General features: G+C 56.1%; 1 protein-coding gene and 1 long non-coding RNA gene across 7 annotated transcripts; one reads left to right on the forward strand and one right to left on the reverse strand.

Annotated features, from left to right (window-relative positions):
- Window positions 1–412: 412 nt before the first annotated feature.
- Window positions 413–19,987, reverse strand: IGSF9 (immunoglobulin superfamily member 9). 6 transcript variants are annotated; one of them, XR_015161240.1, is made up of 21 exons: window positions 19,844–19,987; window positions 17,739–17,988; window positions 17,309–17,497; window positions 11,192–11,344; window positions 10,322–10,476; window positions 9,990–10,107; window positions 8,434–8,575; window positions 8,141–8,286; window positions 7,907–8,049; window positions 5,857–5,997; window positions 5,269–5,385; window positions 4,924–5,074; window positions 4,604–4,727; window positions 4,178–4,353; window positions 3,507–3,757; window positions 3,208–3,292; window positions 2,935–3,111; window positions 2,679–2,721; window positions 1,507–2,467; window positions 1,085–1,212; window positions 413–872 (listed from the first exon to the last, which is right to left on the reverse strand). XR_015161240.1 is itself a non-coding variant. In XM_086393542.1 (21 exons), exons 2-21 carry the CDS (start codon window positions 17,794–17,796, stop codon window positions 691–693), a joined length of 3,540 nt encoding a protein of 1,179 aa, XP_086249668.1. In that variant the 5' UTR covers window positions 17,797–17,988; window positions 19,844–19,987; the 3' UTR covers window positions 413–690. The 6 variants fall into 6 exon arrangements, 5 of the variants coding, with proteins under 5 accessions (XP_086249668.1, XP_086249670.1, XP_086249669.1 ...); XM_086393542.1 differs by having other exon boundaries at window positions 1,507–2,367; XM_086393544.1 differs by lacking the exon at window positions 1,507–2,467.
- On the forward strand, window positions 8,890–12,277 carry LOC147376838 (uncharacterized). The gene is made up of 2 exons (XR_015161241.1): window positions 8,890–9,107; window positions 9,232–12,277. It is a non-coding gene; the product is annotated as an uncharacterized LOC147376838 (long non-coding RNA).
- Window positions 19,988–21,452: the final 1,465 nt, after the last annotated feature.

A 21,452-nucleotide genomic window follows, 5' to 3' on the forward strand; every position in this document is an offset into this window, starting at 1 on the left:
CAAAATTTAGAGCAGTGCCTGGCTATTGTTCTCACTTCCTGTGACATGCCTGTCCCAGCACAAGCTGTAAGCATTCACTGTTTGCAGACTCCTTCCTTCATGCTACCGTAATAACCAACAGACAGCTTTATCACAGAACTTATCACAGCACACTGTAACTATTTCTTTACTTTCCTGCTTCACTGACTAGAAAGAATTCCCCCAAGAGCAAAGATGTCTTGTGAACTTTGTACTTTTTCAGCACCTAGCTCAATGGCTGGTCTTCAGCAGCTGACCTCAGTAGGCACTTAATAAATGCTTTTGGAATGGATCTTGAATGTATCTCCATTCTTTCACAGAGTCCCCTCACTGTTTAGGGTTTAGGGATTTTTTTCCTACTTCCCTCTCAGATTCAAAGCAGATGACACACAGAAAGATTTTTCACTTTATTTACCTGTAAAAAAAAGCCTCATCCACACCACAAACACCACACACACACACACACACACACACACACAGGCAGACCTAAGATCACCGTTGTAGTCCTCAGACTCGAGGGCCTCAGTCCGTACACCCCTCAGCAAGCCAACTGTCAGGGTCTCTGACTGAGCACCAAAGGGGCAGGGGCAGCATCCCCGGCTGGAGAAAGATCTTGCTGGGGGCTTCCCCTGCATGGTCTGTGCGCCTTCACCCTGTCTCACGTTAGGGCATTCACAGCAGAGTGGCCTGCTCAGGGTGGAAGACGGGCTGTCGATAGGCTGGTAGCCGGGACCTAGCGGCATCTCGGCGCCGGCGGAAGGCCAGGAATTCCTCCCGAAGGGCAGCGCAGCGGGCCTCAGGGCCAGGAGCATGGGCAGCACTCAGGAGGCAGCCCTCCTCTGGAGTCTTCACACCTGCAAAAGGAAAGACAAAAGGAAGATGTCTTAAGGTCCCCTGGGTGAACTCTTGGGATTCAGCAGTACCACGAAGCTCTCTAGGGCCTGCCAGTGCAGAGGAGCCAAGGCAGTCAGAGGAGCGGGCCTGGCTGGCAACAGGCTGAGTCCTAAGGCTGGGGGTGTAGGACAGTGAGGCCAGGGGTGCCTGGCTTTCTGGAAGGCTCTCACACCTAGCTCTGGCTCAGCTTCAAGTCGGGATCGAGGGCCAGCCAAGCCCAAGTGCAGAGTCTCCAGCAACTCCATGTCCCCTGGGAATTCTGAGTCCCACTCATAGTTCTCATCCACAGATGTGTTCCTCCTGTGAAATGAGACAGATGTGTGGTGTGGGTGGAGGAATAGAGGGTAGCCAGAAAAGCCTGAACTGGTGACCCCAAGCTGAGGGTGGGCCATGGCTTTCCTCTGAAGATCCCTGGACCTCAGCAAAAGCTTCCAAAAGGAGACAAGCTCTCCTGGTCCCAAGGTGGGGATGGAGCAGGGAAGGCAGAGGATACAGGAGAGGGGTGGGGAGAATCTGTACAAGGCAGGGCAGGGCTGGGCTGGGCTGGGCTGGGCAGGTCAGGGCAGGGCAGGGCTGGGCAGGGACTGCCCTCACCTCTTGCTGACTGTCACCACATGCTCCCTCCGGGGCCACCTCTCAGGGCCACTGGCCCAGCTGCTGGTGTCTCCTGGAGCAGGGCTGAGGTAGCTGCCTCCTGCAGAGGGGGCTGTGGAGGGGGGCCTGAGGAAGGAGGCGCTGCCCCGCCCACTGCTCTGGCTTGTGAGGCTGCCGCGAGGGGCAGCAGGGAGAAGGCTTGGCAGCAGCCGTTCCCTCATTGTCCAGTCAACCAGTGCTGTGTACGGGGGCTCTGGTGCGGCCCCAACCCCGACCATGACCCCAGGAAGTGCTGCCCTGGGGGACTCAGAGCTGCAGTCCAGGGGCTGGAGGTTAGATGAGGTGGGGCAGGGACGGGTATCCATGTAATCTGGGGGTGGAGCAGGCCCGGGTTCCTCCACAGGGAGCCAGTCCCCATCTACATTCATCTCCCTGAAGAAGGGCAGGCTCAGGTACTGGAGCAGGGGTCCTGGACCTGGCAGAGGACTGGGTGGGGCCGGTCGAGGGGGCCCCACAGGGCTGATGTCTGCAATGCAGAGGGGCTGGGGCATCCCACTGGGGCTGCTGCTGCTGCAATCATAGGACCTGGCCTGACGCCGAGCTGGGGTCCGAGGCTCGGACTGCTCAGGGCCTGACTTTTCTCGGGAGGTCCCCACCTGGGGTCCCATCACAAAGCGCCCATCTGGTCCCCGGCAAATGGGCTCCAGGGGTAAGGGCCCCCGGCTAGGTGGAGGATCCGGAGGGGGGCTGGGGGGTCCAGCGGGGTCCCCCCAGAGCAGACTCTGGCGCAGGCTGGGGACTGGGGAACCCTGGAGCTTCAGCTTCGCCACGCTGTCAGGACTGCCCGAGCCCGGAGCAGAGCTGGGGAAGGACAGGAGATCAGGGTCTGTGGTAGGGGGCCAGTCCCCCTCCCAGGAGCCAGCGTCAGGCCTTGAGAGGTTTGATGCAGAACAGAGCAGAGCTAGGGAGAGCAAGGGAGAGAAGGACCCACATGGTGGAGGGGTGGAGGGAAGGCACAGGCGACACGGGGCCGGCCCCCAGGCTGGGGCCTCTGCACTTCCATCCTCACCTCCCTCTCACTTCTGTTCCACCCCTCCTAACCCTCCCCAAGGTGCAGAAAAGGAAGGTGCTCACAGACTGCAGAAGGAAGCCAAGGAAGCGGGGGCACTTACTGGGGAGCCGACTTTCCGGCGGGAGAGAAGATAAGAGGTGGATCTGTAAGGGTAAGAGGACAAGAGGTGCCATAGGAAAAACCAAGCCCCACCAGGGCCCAGGGCGCAGACCTCACTCCGCGCCAGACGCCAGCCCCATCTGCCTGGGGAAAGTGGAACAAGAGGGAAGCAGGGGGAACACACCTGGCCCTTGCAGGGGGTTGGAGTTTCTCCAAGTAGGAGGTGCTTAGAGAGGGCGGGGCCCCAAGTGACCTACCTTGACGGAGGCGTTTGCGGCGGCGACGGGCAGCTCGGCGCCGGTTCATGAGGCAGGCGGCCAAGATGCTCACGAGCACAGCCACGCCCAGGAAGCAGACCCCGCCCACCACGCCGGCCAGCACTGGCTGGGGCAGGAGGCCTGGCAGCTGTGTGCGCGAGGGGTAAACCTCCAGGCCTGGGCAACGGGACACGAGGGAGGGTCGGTGTCTATCACACAGGCGGCTCCGAGCCCCCCAATCCCCAGGGCTCTGCCCTCCTGCCGGGTTCTTACCAGAAGTGGAGACGTTGGCTGTGTTGCTGGGATCACTGACATAGCTACCAGAGAAGGCCACGAGGCGGAATTCGTAGAGAACGTCCTGGGGATGGGGGTCCAAGAAGGGGGTCAAAGCTCAGCACTGCCCACCCCAAGCCAAAGGAAAGACTTTGCAGTTGGAAGGTACGGGTGAAGTAGAAAGCCAAGAGGAGGTGAGGATGGTCAAATCAGGGTGAGCCCAGGTTTGGGGAGTGCAGCAGGGGGCTGGGGGGCCATTGGCAGGACCCGCCCCCTCCGTGCCCACCCACCACACCTACCTTGATAAGTCCTGGCACCAACAGCTGCATTTCTGTGCCTGCCACGGCCCGATCCAACACCTCCCAGCCCTGGGAGCCCTGCCGGCCCTCCAGGATGTAGCCATCCAGCCTCTTAGGGACCAGTTCCGGGGGATCCCAGTGCAGGAGTACCCCCCGGGGCGTCCTCACTGCCACCAGACCTCGTGGAGGGGACAGGGGAGGCGACATCTCTGTCGGGGGAGGACTGGGGGCAGCTGGTGTGGTAGGAAGCCCTGAAGGGGACACAGAGGCATGTAAAGATTGCATTCCCAGTGCCCCTCGGCTGCTCCTCCACATCCCCTGGAAATGGAAGTGTTCCCCATGGACTGCCGCTCACCAGGCTCCTCTGTCCATGGAATTCTCTAGGCAAGAATACTGGAGTGGGTTGCCATTGCCTTCTCCAGGGTATCCTCCCAACCCAGGGATCGAACCCCAGTCTTTCACACTGCAGGCGGATTCTTGACCATCTGAGCCACCAGGGAAGTCCTTCCACAAGCCCTGGGGCCCAACTATTCTCCCAGAGCCCCTAAAGTCAAGCCTCGATCATCTTCCACAAACCCTTCTGGCCACTCCCATCCAGACCGCCCATATCTGGACTTTCCCTGCAGCCCTTCCCCATCCTTGTCTGCTGCTCTGGGTAAGAGATCACTCACCTTCAGGGGCAGACAAGACAATCTCACTGAAGGGCCCGCTCCCCAGCTTGTTCTGAGCGAGGACACTGAACTGGTACTGGGTGTGGGGCTGCAGGCCTGGCACTAGGAGGAAAGCAGTGCCCACGGGCACTGCCAGGGACACCCAGTCATGGTGGGCTCGATCAGGACGCTTTGCCCTGGAGGACAGCAGGAAATGGGGGGCATTTCATGAACTAGGAAGAGGAGGAACATTGAAGTCCAGAGAGCTCACCTCTCCTGTCCCCTCAACCACCCCAGGTCTCCGGACTTGGGCCTTGAACCCCTGAGATTCTCTGAAAATCGGACAGCAGAGTCAGGGCAGGGCTGGCAGAGAGGTAGGAGAGAGGGCAGAGAGCCAGAGGGACTCAGGGAGAGGGGGAAGAGGGATGGCAGGGGCAGGTCACTCACAAGGGGGTATACCAGACACTGAATCTCTGCAGATAGCCACCATCAAAGCCCGGCTCCCAGGAGACATTGGCACCCTTGGGCAAAGGTACCACGGACACATTGGTGACAACGTGGGGGCTGGTGCCTGGGTGGGGGCAATGGAGGGATGATGGTCAGGGTCCTGAGGGAGGGCGAAGAGTTCAGGGGATCCAAGCCTTCCGCTCACCACCCATCATCCCAGGGGCTTCCCACCTAAGATCCCCATCTGGGGCCCCCCAAACAATTCTTTCCCCTGTGTCCTCCCCACATGGCTGCCTCAAGCCTGCTCTGCAGCCACTAACCCAGCACGTAGACATTCGTGGAGGCGGCCACTCGGGCCACAGCATTGCTGGCCGTGCACTCCCAGCGTCCATGGGCCTCCTTGGTCAATGGTCGCAGGATGAGGCTACTGTTGCTGTCCACCTGGGCCTGGCCCTGCGGCCCCCGGCCCACCTACAGAACCACTGGTCAGCCCTGAGGACACACGCAGCCACCCCTCACCAAGGGCGCCACTCAGCTCTCGGGGCAGCTCCAGTTTCCTCCCCGTCTCCCCTCTCCCCCCAAACATCCAGGGGCACAGAGAGGCAGGGGTGCGGCGAGTGTGAAAACAGGTGTGAATGCAGGTGGAGTGGGGGCAGGAGCCTTACCTTGGCCCAAGAGATAGTAGGTGAAGGGTCTCCCCGGGCAGAGCAGGGGATAAGGAGTTCTCGCCCTACTTCTTGGAAATATTCTTCTTTGGGACGTTCTAGAAAAGCTGGGGGAGCCTGCAACCCAGATCTGGCATTGGGTGGGGCTCTCTCACACTGCCGTCTAAGGGCCATTCCTCCCCTTCTCTGGGGCCCCCGTCTGTCTCCATCTCTCAGGGTCTCTCTAGCTCATCTGTCCCCAGCCAGGGGGCTGGAGGGACATTGTGGGAGAGACCAGGGCTGATGGGCAGAGGCCTCTCTGAAGATGTACAAACCTCTAGAGAATACCCTTCACCCTCCCTTTTGTTTCCTACTCTCTTCACTCCAGAGAGGGAGGCAGCCTGTTAAAGGGATGGGGCGGGCAGGGGACCTTCCTCCGCTGTGGCATCTGATGGCTGCTGCCACTATGGCAAACAGACGTGGAAGCCCTGTTCCCCATGTGTCTGTCCCACCCGCCTCTGCCAGCCTGGTGTCAGTACCAGCCTTGCATCTTCAGCCCCCTGACCTGCTGCCACTACCCCTGCCCCCAAACCCCACCCCAAGCCGCACCTTGAGCAGAACACGGGTGACTGGGGAGGGCCCTGCAGTGCCCAGACTGTTGTAGGGGGTGCAGGAGTATTCTCCCAGCGCATCCTCGTTCCCCAGGGCAATGATCAGGGAGCCTTCTGGGCCCTGGGACCAGCCAGGGAACTGGAAGCAAGAGGAGATGACAGCCAGAAAGAGACACTCAGCAGAGGCCAGACCAGAGATGGAGAGAAGCAGTGCACGGGAGAGACCCACGTCTACACAGAGGCCGCCAAAACCTACCCCTAGCCTGGCCTCTCTCTGAATTCCGCCCTTCCACTCTCTTTCCTACAGAGGGGCCACTACCAGTGAGTGTGAAGGCAGCCTGTGTGATAGCACTGGGGCTGTGAGCAGTGGAGTTTGTCAGAGGAATGGCGTCTGACAAACTCCAGGGGAGCCACTCCCAGGGAGTCTGGTGACTGGCACCACGTGGGGTTGAGCCGTGTGAGGTTCTCTGCCTGCTGTCTTCCTAGCCCTCCACGATTACATTCCCTATCTTACACCCCACATCAGCTCTTCTTCCTGGCTTCCCTAATTCTGTACTAACTAAAGGCTAACATCTGACTCCTTACTCTTGTCTCACACCCCACATCTGTCCTCCTGGGAAGGCCTTTTGTTCCATCCATCTTCACGTCTTCCTCTCTAACTCAGGCCTCGTAACCTCTCACCCACACTCTCATTTCAGCAGCCTCTGCACCACAAATGTCCACTCTCTTCCCCTTCATTTCTCTGACAAACTCAACTGCTCACAGCCCTGACGCTATCATATAAGCTTCCCTGGTGGCTCAGCGGTAAAAAATCTGCCTCAGTGCAGGAGATGCGGGTTTGATCCCTGGGTGGGGAAGATCCCCTGGAGGAGAGCATGGCAACCCACTCCAGAATTCTTGCCTGGAGAATTCCATGGACAGAGGAGCCTGGCGGGCTTCAGTCTATAGAGTTGGACATGATTGAAGCAACTGAGCACGCTCACATGGACACACTGATGCTATCACACCATTGCTCACGCAATTTCACTGGTTCCAAATGCCTTTTGACTTTTTTTTTAACCTTTGAAAAAATGTATTGAGTACTACTACAGTTGCAGAAGCCCTGAGGTGACTAGGATTAAAAGATGCAATAGTAACCCACAAGGAATTTATTGTCTTTGCAGACAAACAAAAAAATCTCAATCACCTTGGAATGAGGTGATATTAACTGGGCATCCATATTCTTCCCTTTGGCCCCAACCTGTCTTCCCAGATTCTCTGCATCAGTCATGTCCCCACAGGAATTGTAGCTCCCACCCAGCTGGATGACTCATTATGCCATAAACGCACGATACTGTTTCCTGCCTTTGGGCCCTGGTTTCTGCATGGAATGTCTCTCTGCCCTTCAAGGCCGTCATTAGTATCCCAGAAGTCATTGCTGATCTGTCCTCAACCAGCCCTAAGAGGAAGGTGCTCGCTGTCTCCTGCCTCGCTAGCCTTCCAGCAGAGTGTCTGAGGCTGTGCTACCTCCTCGAGGCACAGATGTCTCTTTGCTCCTGTTCCCTACCAGACACCCTGCACAGCACCCGATACAACTGATGTCATTACTGCCTTCCCATTTGTCCCACCCTCCCCTTCTTCCCCTATGTCTCAAGTCCATGACTACATCTCTATTCTTGCCCTGCAAACAGGTTCATCTGTCCCATTTCTCTAGATTCCATATATATGTATGAATATACAATATTTGTTTTTCTCTCAAACAGATGGCTAGAAGGAACCTGTGATAAAGCACGGGGAACTCAGCTCGCTGCTCTATAATGACCTAGAAGGGTAGGATGGTGGGGGGAGAATGGGGTGCAAGGGAAGCTCCACTGTGAGGGGATATATGTATACATAGAGCTGATTCAATTTGTTGTATGGCAGAAACTAACACATTACAATGTGATTATACTCCAATTTTAAAAAAAGGTGTATGTTCTCCAGTCACTGAATTGATCAAAGGCCACCCCAGCCGTCCTGACTAGAATAACACCAAGCTAAGCACTCTCTCCCCTGCCCCAGGGCTGTACCTTGTCCAGCTGCAGGGCCTGCCCGTCCTTGGTCCAGCTGACAAAGAGCAGTGGGGGGTTGGCACGAACAGGGCATCGGATCACCCCCCGCATGCCCACAGGCAAGGGCGTCTCAGGAGGCATGGCAGTCACCTGCGCTGGGTCTGGGGGAAGCAGTGGCAAGTTGTAGGGGAGGAGCTGAGCCTGGCCCAAGGAAGTGAAGCCGTCTGTCGAGGGAGCTGGGGTGGGGCTTACAGAGCACAGTGAGGTAGGCAGAGGCCGAGGGCGGGCGCGGGAGGCCGTTGCTGGGCACACAGGTGTAGCGGCCGGCATCATCAGGCTGGGCGGCCTGCAGCCGCAAGCTGCCATCCACCAGGATCCGCACTCGGGGCTGCAGGCGGCTGCGGTACGGCACCAGGGCAGAGGGGTCCAGGCCTTGCTCACCCAAGGGGCTCCTCAGACTGCCTACCAGTTCCCCACCCCCACCCCACGCCACCTCACCACACCCCACCTCACCGCACCCCACCTAACCGCACCCGGAGCCCCACCTAATGTGGAAGACATTGGTGCTGTCCTGGAACCAGCTGTAGGTGAGGTTAGCAGGGTATGCCTCAGCCCGGCAGGCCAGAGAAACATCCTGGGAGGCGTTGACCGTGCTGTTCTTGGGGGGTACCACGATGACTGGGGGTCCTGGGAAGGGGGAAGCACAGGGGAAGGCGGGGCCTCAGCCCAGTTTCCCAGGAACTCTGAGGTCACTGCTGCCTTTCTCCCCAGTCTGCCCTCTAGAATACAGGGCTGGTTGCTACAGGGCCTCAGGAACGGAAACAGGCCCTAACCCTTTTATTGAACACAAGTTCCTCCTCTGCTCCAGCTAGCTCGCTTTCCTACCAGGGACAGCCACATTCACCCAGTTTAATCCTCTGCTCACCCTACACCATCACCTTTTCTATCCCTCATCTATCTACACCATCTATATCACCTCTGTGTCTCCTCTCCTAATCCAGGTACCAATACCTTAACCCAGAAGGCTGCAACAATCCCTGACTCCATTCATGCAAAAATGTCTCCACCCATCCACTTTGGCCACAGAACACTTCTGCTCAAGAATCCACAGCAGCTCCTGGCTCCCAGCACATTAAGCTCAAACTTCTTGACCCAAACTTCTTGTGACCCCACCTGGCCAACCATCTTTTCATACATCAAGCCTTCCATACTCTTTCAGGTCAGTATGGGAGCTCACTGGGCCCTTGCCAGGCAGCCTTGAATGCTCTTCCCCAAGAGCCTGACTAGGCCGCAGAGACCCTGCCAAACCATCTCTTAACCCCAGTGCTGTCTCCCTTCTCCAGGCTCCAGCTGCATGAGTGGTCAGTAATAAGAGGTGGCAATACAAGCTGGAGTGCGGAACACCTCCAGGCGCACCAGGTGTGACTGACCTGACCTGCACCATCTCACTTAATCCTCTTAAGAGAGCCTTTTGTACTAGAAATTATTGTCTCCACTTCATAGATGAAGACATGAAGGCTCAGAGGCAGACAGATTGCAAGGCGACTTGCCCCAGATCAGTGGGAAGGCAAATTCACATCAAGGCTTCCCGACGACAGACTTCACCCTGCACCACTGCTCAGCGCTGCCTTCCCTACAGCACCCAGGAGAGCAGGGCTTCACCTCTGCATCTTATTCTCCAGGTCAACAGGGGGCTCTATGAAGGCAGAGTCTACTTTTCAGCTTTCCTTCTGAAGGGAAGGGCTTGACCACAAATTACTGTGCTCGGCTGAACCTAAGTCTTTTAACAATCATGAGAGGCAGACAGGAACTTCTTTGTATAGATGAGGAAGCTAGGGGTCAAGGGGGTTCCATGGCTCATAGTCTGACACCACCACCCCATGCCCTTCCCACTGTACCACACTGCTAGGCACTAAATATCTCCATTCACTGATCCTTTTACAGGCAAGATGCTGGTTTTAGAGGCATTGGGAGCTCCCTCCCTCTCCAGGGGCCCCTGCCTCAGGCCCAAGTCTGGCCCCCAAGCTGTGTGCACCCCCAGCCACAGGTCAGTCCTCTCATGCGTTATGTCCAGCTTCCCGGCCCTCCCCCGAGACAGCACCTAGCACCAGCAGCTGGGTGGCGTGGGTGGCACTGCCCTCAGTGCTGGAGGCTTGGCAGGTGTAGACCCCGGCGCTGCTTCGCTCCACCCTCCGGATCCGCAGCGTTCCGTTCAGCACCTACAGTAGGAGTCAGCAAGCGGGGACCCAGGCATCTCCTCGCCCACAGCGGGCCTCAGACCCCCCTGCACTTCCGAGGCCAGCCAGCAGAGGGAGGTAGCAGGCCAGGCTCGGAGAAGCTGGGGCCAAGCCCTTGCTCTGGCGGGTCTCCCAGCCTGGCCTCACCCTCTCTGTCCTGCAGCCTGTTCCCACACTGTCCAGCCGCAGGACTCACCTGCACTTGACTCTGGCCCTGGCCGAGGTCCTGTCCTCGGAGCTTCCAAGTCACCCGAGGTTGGGGGTTGCCTTGGGCCACACACCGCAGGGTGACCGGCTCCCGTTCCCACACTTCGAGCACTTGGGGAGGCGTCTCCAGGAACTGGGGGGGCGCTGTGAGGAGAGAGGCATCAGGGGGTGCCAGAGGGGCCACCAGCCCAAAGAGTTGCATCCCAGGACCAGAGAGGCAGATCAGGGCTGCAGCCCTCAGCTCATCAGCCTGACCACCTTCAAGGGAATCCCCAGCCCTGGGCCACCCTGTCTGCGGCACCCAGGGCCCAGTGACGATGCACCGGCCCATCCCCGCATCAGCCTGCAGAGCTGGCAAGGGAGCGGAGCACAGGATGGGCGTTCAGAGCTGGGAAGAGACCTAGGTGCCCTCTAGAGTCAGGAGGCTTGGGTTCTAGGCGTTGCCACTAATCAGTGGCACAACCCAGTTTCCTCATCTATGACATGGGAATACTTGTGACCTCCTTCCTTCTTAGGGTTGAGATAGAATTCATGAAGTACTGTTAAAAGGGGTTTTGATAAAAACAAAGTATTGTATATATGTGAGCAATGTTTCACTCGGGGTTCAATAACCCCTTATCCGCTATCCATTATGCTATCCTGGTCAGGGAAGCAGGAGCAGGGAAGAGAGAGGAAGTTCCCAACACAGAGCCAAGAAGGCTGATTGGTTTTAGGTGTGAAGAATGGAAAGGACAGGAGTGGAGGTGGACGGGGTGAGATGTAAACAAGGGGCGTCAGCAGAGTGGGGCTTCGGGACTGTCCTTCCGCCCTCCCCACTTCCACACGCCCCCCTTCTTCACCACGGCCCCCAGCTTCCTACAGTTGACGGTGAGATGCACCCAGGAGCCGTTAGCAGAGTCTTCCTCAGGGGTGTGCTGGTCTAGGAAGAGCACGCGGCACTCGTACCAGCCCTGGTCTTCAACCCGGAGCCCTTCGATCTGGAGAGATGCCCCCTTCTGAAGCCGGACACGCCCTGGGGAAACAGCCCTGGATCAAGGGTGCTGAAGGGACCGCATGGGAGCCCCAAGCCCCTGACCACACTGGTCATTCTCAGATGTGAAGAACAGGCTCAGTCTTTCCCAGTGACCCTGCTAGAGTGGGGTCCAGAGAGGCACAGATGGGGTTGGGGTCACTGAGGGCAGATCTCTCCCTTCAGCCCCTCGGGTCATTCCTGCCTTTCAGCAGCTGGGACCCAGCTTAACAAAGAGAAACCAGAGTGGCAGCAGGAGGACTAGGCACGGCGCTGAATGACAGCCAGCTTCCAGGACTGTAGGGAAAGGGGCTTAGAGAACCAGCTCTGTGTCTCCTCTGGATTCGTACAGAACCTACCCATCCTTGAACTCTTTTTGTAAGGGAGTTTTGGGGAGTACTCCTGCCAGAGGACTCTGTCCCCAGAAACCACAGCAGTGTTTGGGGCCCGAGCAGGGATCCAGACCTCGCCTACCAAAGCCCCTAATCCACCAGGGTTATTATCAGTGGCCTAAGCGCCTTAGGGTGGCCAGAGTCCAGCCCAGCCAGGCAGCAAGGTCAGCAGCCTCCTCACCCCATCCCCTCACGCTCCAGGGCATCCAGGCTGTGGCTGACAGACTTCATAGAGCTCCACAATGCACCCACCCCCGGGGCAAGTAGACAGCACCTCCCACCCTCAACATCCTCTCCTGGCAGAATCCTGCACCACAGACAGCTTCATGGGTCCCTGGCTGTGCGACCCACTGAGCAAGGCACACACTGCAGCCAGAGAGACCTAGCGTCCAGCTCTGCTATATACCCTCTTGGCTACACCACTTAAACCTCTCTCTCAACATCTGCTTCTTCATCTATAAAATGAGAGAGAGAGAAAAAATCCAAGTGGGGTAGATGGAAGGCAGGCAACACAAGGCTTAAATAAAATGGTTGAACAAATGAATGAGCTTAAGATTTGAAATAGGCAGACTGCACTCAACCTCGGCTCCATCCTTCACCTGATGACACGCAGTCTACCCCTTCTCCCCTGTGTCAGTCAATAGCGCCATCACGCGTATCCAGAAACCTGGTGTCATCTCCTTTACTCTCACATCAGCTGTTCAGTAAACCTTTGGTGATCTCTCTTTTACTCTCACATTAGTTTGTTCAGTAAACCTTTCAGATTCTAAATCCTGTTTCCCTCTCTATCACCTTCACTTTAGTTTAGTCGCATATGCAGAGTACATCATGAGAAACGCTGGGCTGGATGAAGCACAAGCTGGAATCAAGATTGCCGGGAGAAATATCAATAACCTCAGATATGCAGATGACACCACCCTTATGGCAGAAAGTGAAGAGGAACTAAAGAGCCTCCTGATGAAAGTGAAAGAGGAGAGTGAAAAAGTTGGCTTAAAGCTCAACATTCAGAAAACTAAGATCATGGCATCCAATCCCATCACTTCATGGCAAATAGATGGGAAAACAGTGGAAACAGTGGCTGACTTTATTTTGGGGGGCTCCAAAATCACTGCAGATGGTGATTGCAGCCATGAAATTAAGACACTTACTCCTTGGAAGGAAAGTTACGACCAACCTAGACAGCATATTAAAAAGCAGAGACATCACTTTGCCAACAAAGATCCGTCTAGTCAAAGCTATGATTTTTCCAGTAGTCATGTATGGATGTGAGAGTTGGACTATAAAGAAAGCTGAGCACAGAAGAATTGATGCTTTTGAACTGTGATGTTGGAGAAGACTCTTGAGAGTCCCTTGGACTGCAAGGAGATCCAACCAGTCCATCCTAAAGGAGATCAGTCCTGGGTGTTCATTGGAGGGACTGATGCTGAAGCTGAAACTCCAATATTTTGGCCACCTGATGCCAAAAGCTGACTCATTTGAAAAGACCCTGATGTTGGAAAGACTGAAGGCAGGAGGAGAATGGGACGCAGAGAATGAGATGGTTGGATGGCATCACCGACTCAATGGACATGAGTTTGGGTAAACTCCGGGAGTTGGTGATGGACAGGGAGACCTGGCGTGCTGCAGTCCATGGGGTCACAAAGAGTCGGACACGACTGAGTGAATGAACTGAACTGAACTGATTGCATCTCTCACCTGGGTTATGCCAACAACCCACAAAGAGGTCCCACTGCCTCCATGCTCATCAGCTGCCCACCCCACCTTGACTTTTGATAGGGACAAATGACATTTTCTAAATATTCTGGGTTATGCAAAACAGATGAAACCAGACTATGCCTTTACTTAGCCCTTCCTAGTACCAGACAATCTGAAGCCGTTGGCGCACTCACCCCCGCCAGTCTGCTTCCTGTCTACCTCTAGGGTCATCTTTCTAAAATAGAGTCAACCTGTGGGGGCCCTGATGCCACCAGGGAACAAGTGAAGTATCAGGCTAAGGCTGGCTCTGGGATCTTAGGCAAGGATCCTTTTTCTTCTAAGAACAAGGTGCGGGGGGTGGGGGGGGGGTGGGGGGGGGGATTTTCCAGAAAGGGTGGAGCTGCTTAAAGGGCTGGGTGCTTAAATCCCCACCTAGGTAAGCCTGGATCTCTCAGGTAAACATTGAACATGACCCCACCCTTTCTCCCACCAGTGGGATTCCTCGGTAACCCTAAACTGCCAGGCCATGGAACCCCACAGACCCCACTGCGCCCTCTTCTAAGTCCCATGTGATGGTAACTTTTCGTTACAGTGATCTTCAAGTGCTACAAAGAAGGAAGAAGGGAAATCGAGTTTGGGATATGGGCCACGTAATATCAGGCAATGTCACCGTACTTAATCCTCTCAAGAATTCCATCAAAGGAACTGATGTTAAGCTTCTTTCCAAAATCACGTGTCTATTCAGCAATACAGGCAGGCCTGCTTTCTCATGATGCAGTTCACTGTCCACTGCTCACTGGTGTGAGGACCCAGTGATGCTCAGGGCACTCATCCCTGAGTTTAGCCAGTATATTCTCACTCGGGGTGTGTTGGTAGCCAGGGGGTAACAGCTCCAAATGTCTGTTGATCAGAATATCCAATAAAGCACACCGTATGTCCTAACTTCTCTGTGAGGTATGGATGGCTAGCCTGGAAGTGTTACAGAAGAACAGGAAGTTGGCCAGGAACTTCCTGTGCCCTCCCGAGTCCTGGGTCCCCCTTCTGGAGGCCCACTCTCTACGTACAGAGCCAAAGCGAGTGTCTTCAGACCTCTCGACATGCAGGGGTGTGTAGAGGAAGGAAGAGACACAGTCCCCACTCTTGCAAAGCTCTCCAAAAGCACGGAAACCACACTCATGTACAAGTGCAAGTTCATGTACACACAGAAGTCCAAGAAATAGGCCTAACTGTGCCCAGATACTCCAAGAAACTAAGAAGCGAGAGGCGTACAGGAGGTTTCCAGCAAGAGGTGACGCTGCGGAGAGTGAGAGTTAGTGTTAATCATTCAGTCCTGTCCGACTCTTCGCGACCCTATGGACCGCAGCCCGCCAGGCTCCTCTGTCCATGGGATTCTCCAGGTCAGAATACTGGAATGGGTAGCCATGCCCTTCTCCAGGGGATCTTCCGGACCCGGGGATCAAACCCAAGTCTCCTGCATTGCAGGCGGATTCTTTACCGTCTGAGCCACCAGGGAAGCCCAGGGGATGCAAGAATAAAAGGTGGTGAGGGGAGATGACTCAAGGAAGCGGGGCTCTTCTAAATGGAGGACGAGAAAACTGATTTCTTTTTTGGCTGCTCATCATGTGAGATCTTAGTTCCCTGACCAGAGATCTAACCTGTGCTCCCTGCATTGGAAGCATGGAGTCTCAACCACTGGGCCACTAGGGAAGTCCTTGAGATAACTGATTTTTATCAGACAACTCAGGACAGAGAGAAAACTCATGTCCCTTCTGCCACAGGGGGTATCTTGAAACTCTCAAGAAATATAGCATGAAAGTCAAAGACCAAAAGCTGGTCCCATGAATTGGAAGAGCTAATCTAAGATCCACCCCAGGGAAGCTGGTATAGAGCAAGTGGACTCTCTTTTCTCTTCACACCTAGGATTTCACACCATGCAGGCGCTGTTCGGGGTTCTTTACACACAGCAGCTGCTTTCATTCTAGGATTTAGTCCTGGTTTGTTTTACACTGCTTTTACTACTTTTGCACTAGTCCACAAATCCAGTCTCCTCTGCTAGATGGATTCTAAAGTCATCAAAGATAGGTAGCCTTCCCTCCCTGTGTAATCCCTGAAGGCTCCAAACAGTCTCTCCCGTGGTTCCTCCCACATTCTAGGCCATGGGCCTCACACACAGTCCCAGGCCATCTCCCCTTCGTTTGCCCAGAGGGTTTATGACAGGACAGCATTGTCCTTAGCAACCTCCACCTCCCGTTGCCTAGCAACCACAGTTCAGAGTTCCCTGCACAAAGGCTGAGAGGCCCATTCCACACTGGGAGGCAGTAAAAGGGTTAATGGGTACAGGGTCCTCTCCCCAGGGCCCTAACTCCCCAAACTAGCTCTGCCTGACCAGAAGCTTCAGACCCAGGGGAGGGGTGGGCATGAAGGGCAGGGGTAGGAAGAAAGCCCCCGAGGTTACTGCTCACAGCCCGTGCAGCTCAAAGGAACACCACAGAGACAAAAAGAAAACCCACAGGTAGCAAAGTTGCTACCTTCCAGACAAGGGGGTGGAGGGAGGGCAGGAAGGAGAGTTGCACATCACCAGCCCCAACTCCCCGACTCCCACCCCCGCCCAGAGGCAGCCCAGGAAAAGCATCCCTCTACCCTGCCCTCAGTGGGGCAACGTTCTACATCCACGAGCCTCAGCCCAGCTGCTCCCCAGCCGGCGGGCAGAGGCTGGGAGCGGGGGCTGGGCCCCGCCATTGTCTCTCCATTTGTCCTAAGTGGGGCCCCCGCTTTCATCAGTTCTCCCAAGCGGTTCTCCCCAGGTTTGTGCAGACACATACAATCCCACTAGGCTGTTTGCCAACAACTGCCCCCAGTTTGAAAATAAACCCTTCCCTCTGCACCACCTGCCTGAGCCTCCTCCCCTCTCTCTGCTCAGCCTGCCCCGCAGTGACAGCTCAGCCAATCCTGTGGCATCTCCCAGGATTCAAACTAAAGAGGGAAAAGGGAGGGGGTCCCCCTGCCCCCATCGACAGCCTCCCAGGTGGCCTTTCCTGGGCTTCCCCTATGAGGAGGCAGCCAGACTCTCAACAGCCACCCCAGCCCCAGCCCTGGGTTCTCCCACCCTCTGCCCTCAGAGACCTGCACTAAACCACTCAGATTAAGGCTCCCCAGAGATTAGGAGGAAGCTGAGCCTTTTCAGGGAGCAGCTGGGGCACAGGAGAAGGCCCCCAGGGAGGCCTATACACTATTTTAAGTCCATGTTGGAGCTAGCTGAAGCAGGAACCCAGCCCAGCCCCATCTGTTTGCTGATCTTTCGGGGAGCCTGGTTCCCTCCAGCCCTGCCGTGCATGAGCTCTGCTGTACTCAGAATCAGATAAATCAGAAACCCCCCGACCCTGCTGCCCCATCAGTCTACTCCCTAGAAGCCTAGAACCCCCCAAATCAGCATTTAAGAAAATAGGAGGGGAGGAGGGCAAGGGAGTGAGAAGATAGCAGAGCCAGGGGACAGGAGAGGGCCAAGTAGGGGAGACCAGGGAGGATCAGGAGGAGTCTGGGAGGTTCGTGATGAGCTCTAGAAAGAGGGATTAGGGAATAAGGATGGACACTTGGAAGAGGGCTGCAGGATCTCCTTTGGAACAGGCCAAGTGGAGTTCCAAACAGACCGTGCATGTGTGTGTGTGTGTGTGTGTGTGTGTGTGTGTAAATGAATGAATCCTTCAGTGAATGAACACTGCTTGGGAGCAGAGCCATGCTTGTTATGCAGAGTTCAGGCAGTGGAGCTGGAGATGAGGCTGGGGCAGGGACAGAGCTGTTAAGAAGAGGCCTTGTTCCCACTCTACCCAGCCCACCTTTGTTGGAGACATCTCCCAACCTCTCAGCTGAGGACAAGTCTTACCCACGTAATCAGGGTCGATGCGGGGAGAGTAGAGGCCAAACTGGATGAAGATGGGAAGCAGGAATCCAAAGCGAAGCCACTCGATGACATGCAGAGGGGGCCGGCCAGCCGGGGGCAGCAGGTCGCAGCCCAGCACCGCACTCTCCCCGGCCCGGCCCACCACCGACACCACCTCAGGCTTCCCTCGACCTGCAGGGCGGGCAGGCCGGTGGCATGAGGACCCAGCAGGGACCCAGAGCCAGGACTGGGAGGGGAGATACCCTATCTCGGTGGGTTCCCCAGGCCTTGGTGATGGAGTTAAAGGAATCTTTGATGCTGGCAGAACCAGAGCTGCTCCTCCCGTCCTCGGACCTGCTCACAGAGAACCCCAGGGGTCCACCCCTACCCCAAAGCCAACAGGGAGTTCTGGAGCCCAGGGAGTCCAGCTCACCGTCAGCCCCCTGGCTGATGATCAGGCTGAGGATGGCCAGACTGAGGCACCAAACCATAGCCCAGCTGCCTGCTTGCCCGGCCCCTCCTCTCCACAGGGGCCCAGATGGAGGGGCCCGGGGACGTGCAGAGCCCAGCAAGCCCCTCAATCCTTCTGATCAGGTCACAGGGATCAGCGCTCACTCTTCTGGACAGTTAGGGCTTGGCTCACGTCACACCTGAGAAAGCCGTTCTCTGGAGCACCACCAGATCTAGATGCAAAATGCAAGGCAACATGCAAAGTGGGCCAATGTTGGTGAGCAAAGGTAGAGAAAGGGAAGAGGCGCGCAGATGAGTGGCGGAAGGGTGAGGGAGTGCTGGGGTGGGGAGACCAGACAGGTAAGGACATGTGGGAAGCAGAGGGCTGGAAAGATCTTAGGAAAAGCTGAGGAATTCTGGGGATATCCTCTTTACTCAAGCTCTTAGAAATTTGCACCATGAGGGAACTGGGGTTCCTCTATACTTGGAAAAGGACTAGTCAGTTAAGTATGGGAGATACAGAGCCCCCATGGTCCAGCCTGCTCTCTGTCCTGTCCTTAGTCCTGATGCTAATAACAAGGTAGCAGAGAGCAAGGTAGAACCGGTATTATCACCTCCACCCCTCAGTGACATACAAGGACAGTGAGGATCTCAGAGAAACTTGCTCAGGTGTACACAGTCAGTCAAAGGCAAAGTTGGGATGAAAACCCCCAGAAAGTGCCCACACAGATCCTTGCCTCATTTCTGCAGCCTCTGTGAACCCCTTTCTCCACCCAACCTCCCAATACTGCTTTAGCCATGAATGCGTCAGACACTTGGGAGAGGAGCTCCCTTTCCATCTGCTGGTATGGAGGGGCCCAGGCAGCATTCTCCAGGTCTGGGCAGGTCCCAGGGCTTGTGGGCTGGCAGCTGGTGCCACTTTCTCCTCCTGATGCTGCCAAGACAGCCCTCTGTCTTGCCAGACACCATGATCCAAGTTCCTCCCATTTTTCTCTCCCTCCAGCATCCTCAGGGCCCAAGGTTTGCCACCGCTTCCCCAGCCCCAGAGGCATGGCCCATATGAAGCTTAAAAAGCCCAAGAGTCCCTAGGGTGTACAAAGTGAGCCCTGGGACCTGGAGGGGAGGAGGTCCTGATAGCCCAAGGGCCTAAGCATCTAGGGAAGTCACAGTGGAGTGGTGCTGCCTTGGACCTGGCAGACCCAAGTGGACTCTGCTCTATGGGCCTCCACCCCGCGCCTGGCCTCACAGGTCAAGACCGGCTATAAAACCTCCCCATGTCCCCCAGCCTGATCCCTGCCTCCACTGAGTGGCCCTGCACATCTAACTCCGGATAACTCACCAGCAAGCACCCCCCTGGCTTTCCACTGCCCCCAGTTCTCCCATATGTCACAGACATATCTTTTTCTAAATGCATAAGAACTCCCAGTTCCCTCCTGGCTCATTGTTCTGAAAACCCTAGTAAACCCAGGTTTGCCCAGAATTCCTCTGTTTTTCCTAAGAGCTTTCCAACTCTTCTGCCGCCACTATGTCTTCACCTGATCTCCCCACACAGCGCTCTCTCATTCTCCCATCCCAGTTATCCCCACTTCTCACAACCTTCCCCACCCCCCACAATTCCCATTCTTCGCACCTGATCTCCAATTGCACCAGATCCTCGGTGCTTCAAGGAACTCCCGGGCTCCCCCAGAATCGCCACCCACTCACTTCTCCCATCCTCTCCTCCCTGGAATGCTCCTGCCTCAGCCCACAATACACTTCTGATACCCCGCCCTCAATTCTCTTCTCCCTTGCCGTCTCCGGACCCCTGGAACTCCTCCTTGTGTCTGGAACCCACCAAGAACGAACCCCCACCCCACCCCACCTACACACACACACACACTCACACACACTACTTCCGAACTCCCCCAGTTCTCCGGAGTCCCCATCCACCCACCAAGAATTCTACTTCACTCCCCAGAACTCCCCTAGTTCTGCTCCCCCAAAGAATTCCACAATTCCCCCGCTTTCTCCTGTCCCCCATAACTCCCGCACTGTTCATCCCCTCGCTGGCACCCCATTCCATTGCCCCCAGAACACCCCCGCCCTCACCTGCTCCGCACCGCTCGGCCTCACTCTTCCAGCTACACAATAGGGGGCGGACCCGCCTCCCCGCCTCGGATGCCCCGAGCGCCTCCCGTCGCCCTGGAGACCGCCAATCCCCCTCCCGCGGCGGCCAATTGGAGCTAGCAGAAGGCGAGGCGAGGCGGGCGCGACCCCCGAGCGGCCTGGGAGTTGTAGTTTCGGGAAAGCAGGGCTCCGTGGCACGTGGGCCCGGGTCGCCCCCTGGTGGAGCTCGATACAACGAAGCGTGGAAAGACGGATCGGTCGGCCGCTTCCCGCTGCAAGCTTGCGAGGCTAAGCGGGTCAAGGCCCGGGCTCCCGGGGTCGCAGGAGCTGACCCGTAGCTGGTTCCTTGCACTCCCTCCTTCCTGGGTAAGCCACCTTAGACGTCCTCCCTTCGCCTAACGGGCTTAACCGCAGATGCGGCAGCTAGGGTTGAAACCCGAGCCTGGAGGGCAGAAGCACCAGGCAGGGAGCAGGACTCCCCGCCCTCCTCCCAGGGGATCCACCCCGCCCCTCTGATCTCCTCCCCCATCCCCATCGCCACCTCCACCTCCACATATTCTTCTCTGGCCGGACTGGAAATACCTGTCTGCACTGGCGAGCTCCCAAATCTTGCCCAGGCGCCTCCCACTGTGTGCGGAGGGGAAGGCAGCGCTCCCAGCCTGAGGTTGCCAAGTCAGCTCCCAGCACCAACCACCCAAAGAAACGAGTCCAGAGGGAAGAAACTAGAGAGAGACATCCTGGCACGGGAGATTGGGAGAGGAGGAATGAAAGGAATGATCACTTATTGAGCCCCTGCAGGGAGCCAGATCCTGGACTACCTGCTTCAGGACTCCTATGTGACCTGTACGGAAACTCTGTGAAGTAGGTAAAGCTCCGTGTGACAAATAAGAAAACTGAGGTTCTACAGGGTGAAGTAACCTGCCCAAGAGCACAGGGCAGAGCTGGAGTGAAACCCAGCCTAGACTCCATCAAACCCACCCACCTTGGGGACTTCAGACTCAGGCAGAAACACATCTTGCATGTCAGCCCTGCAGCCTTCTCTGCTTCCTCAACTTGGTGCTGTCTTAGGGATGCAGGGTCATGACTCCTTCCCTACCAGAAATCTGAAATTTGAAGATGCTTGCTCCTTGGAAGAAAAGCTATGACCAACCTAGATAGCGTAAAAGCTGGGACATCACTTTGCCGACAAAGGTATGGATAGTCAAAGTTATGGTTTTTCCAGTAGTCATCTATGGATGTGAGAGTTGGACCATAAAGAAGATTGAGTGCCAAAGAATTGATGCTTTCTAACTGCTGTATTGGAGAAGACTCTTGAGAGTCCCTTGGACTGCAAAGAGATCAAACCTGTCAATCGTAAAGGAAATCAGTCCTGAATATTCACTGGAAGGACTGATGCTGAAGCTGAAGCTCCAGTCTTTTGGCCACCTGGTATAAAGAGCTGATTCACTGGAAAAGACCCTGATGCTGGGAAAAATTGAAGGCAAGAGGAGAAGGGGGTAACAGAGGATGAGATGGTTGGATGGAGTCACTGTCTCAATGGACATGAGTTTGAGCAATCTCTGGGAGATGGTGAAGGACAGGGAAGCCTGGT

The sequence above is a fragment of the Bos grunniens genome, chromosome 3, assembly GCF_055505025.1.
Source record: "Bos grunniens cultivar Pamir isolate PY7600 chromosome 3, Bosgru_T2T1.0, whole genome shotgun sequence".
Lineage (NCBI taxonomy): Eukaryota > Metazoa > Chordata > Mammalia > Artiodactyla > Bovidae > Bos > Bos grunniens.

Bases quoted from the DNA above. Each gene is read 5' to 3' on its own strand.
- IGSF9 (XM_086393542.1), bottom strand. From the start codon at position 17,796: ATGGTTTGGTGCCTCAGTCTGGCCATCCTCAGCCTGATCATCAGCCAG. The intron at 10,108-10,321 runs GTGAGTCCTGCG...CTCCTACTGTAG, and splicing joins AGGGCCAGAGTCAAGTGCAG to GTGCTGAACGGAACGCTGCG. The intron at 3,758-4,177 runs GTGAGTGATCTC...TGTCCCCTTCAG, and splicing joins TGTCTTGTCTGCCCCTGAAG to GGCTTCCTACCACACCAGCT.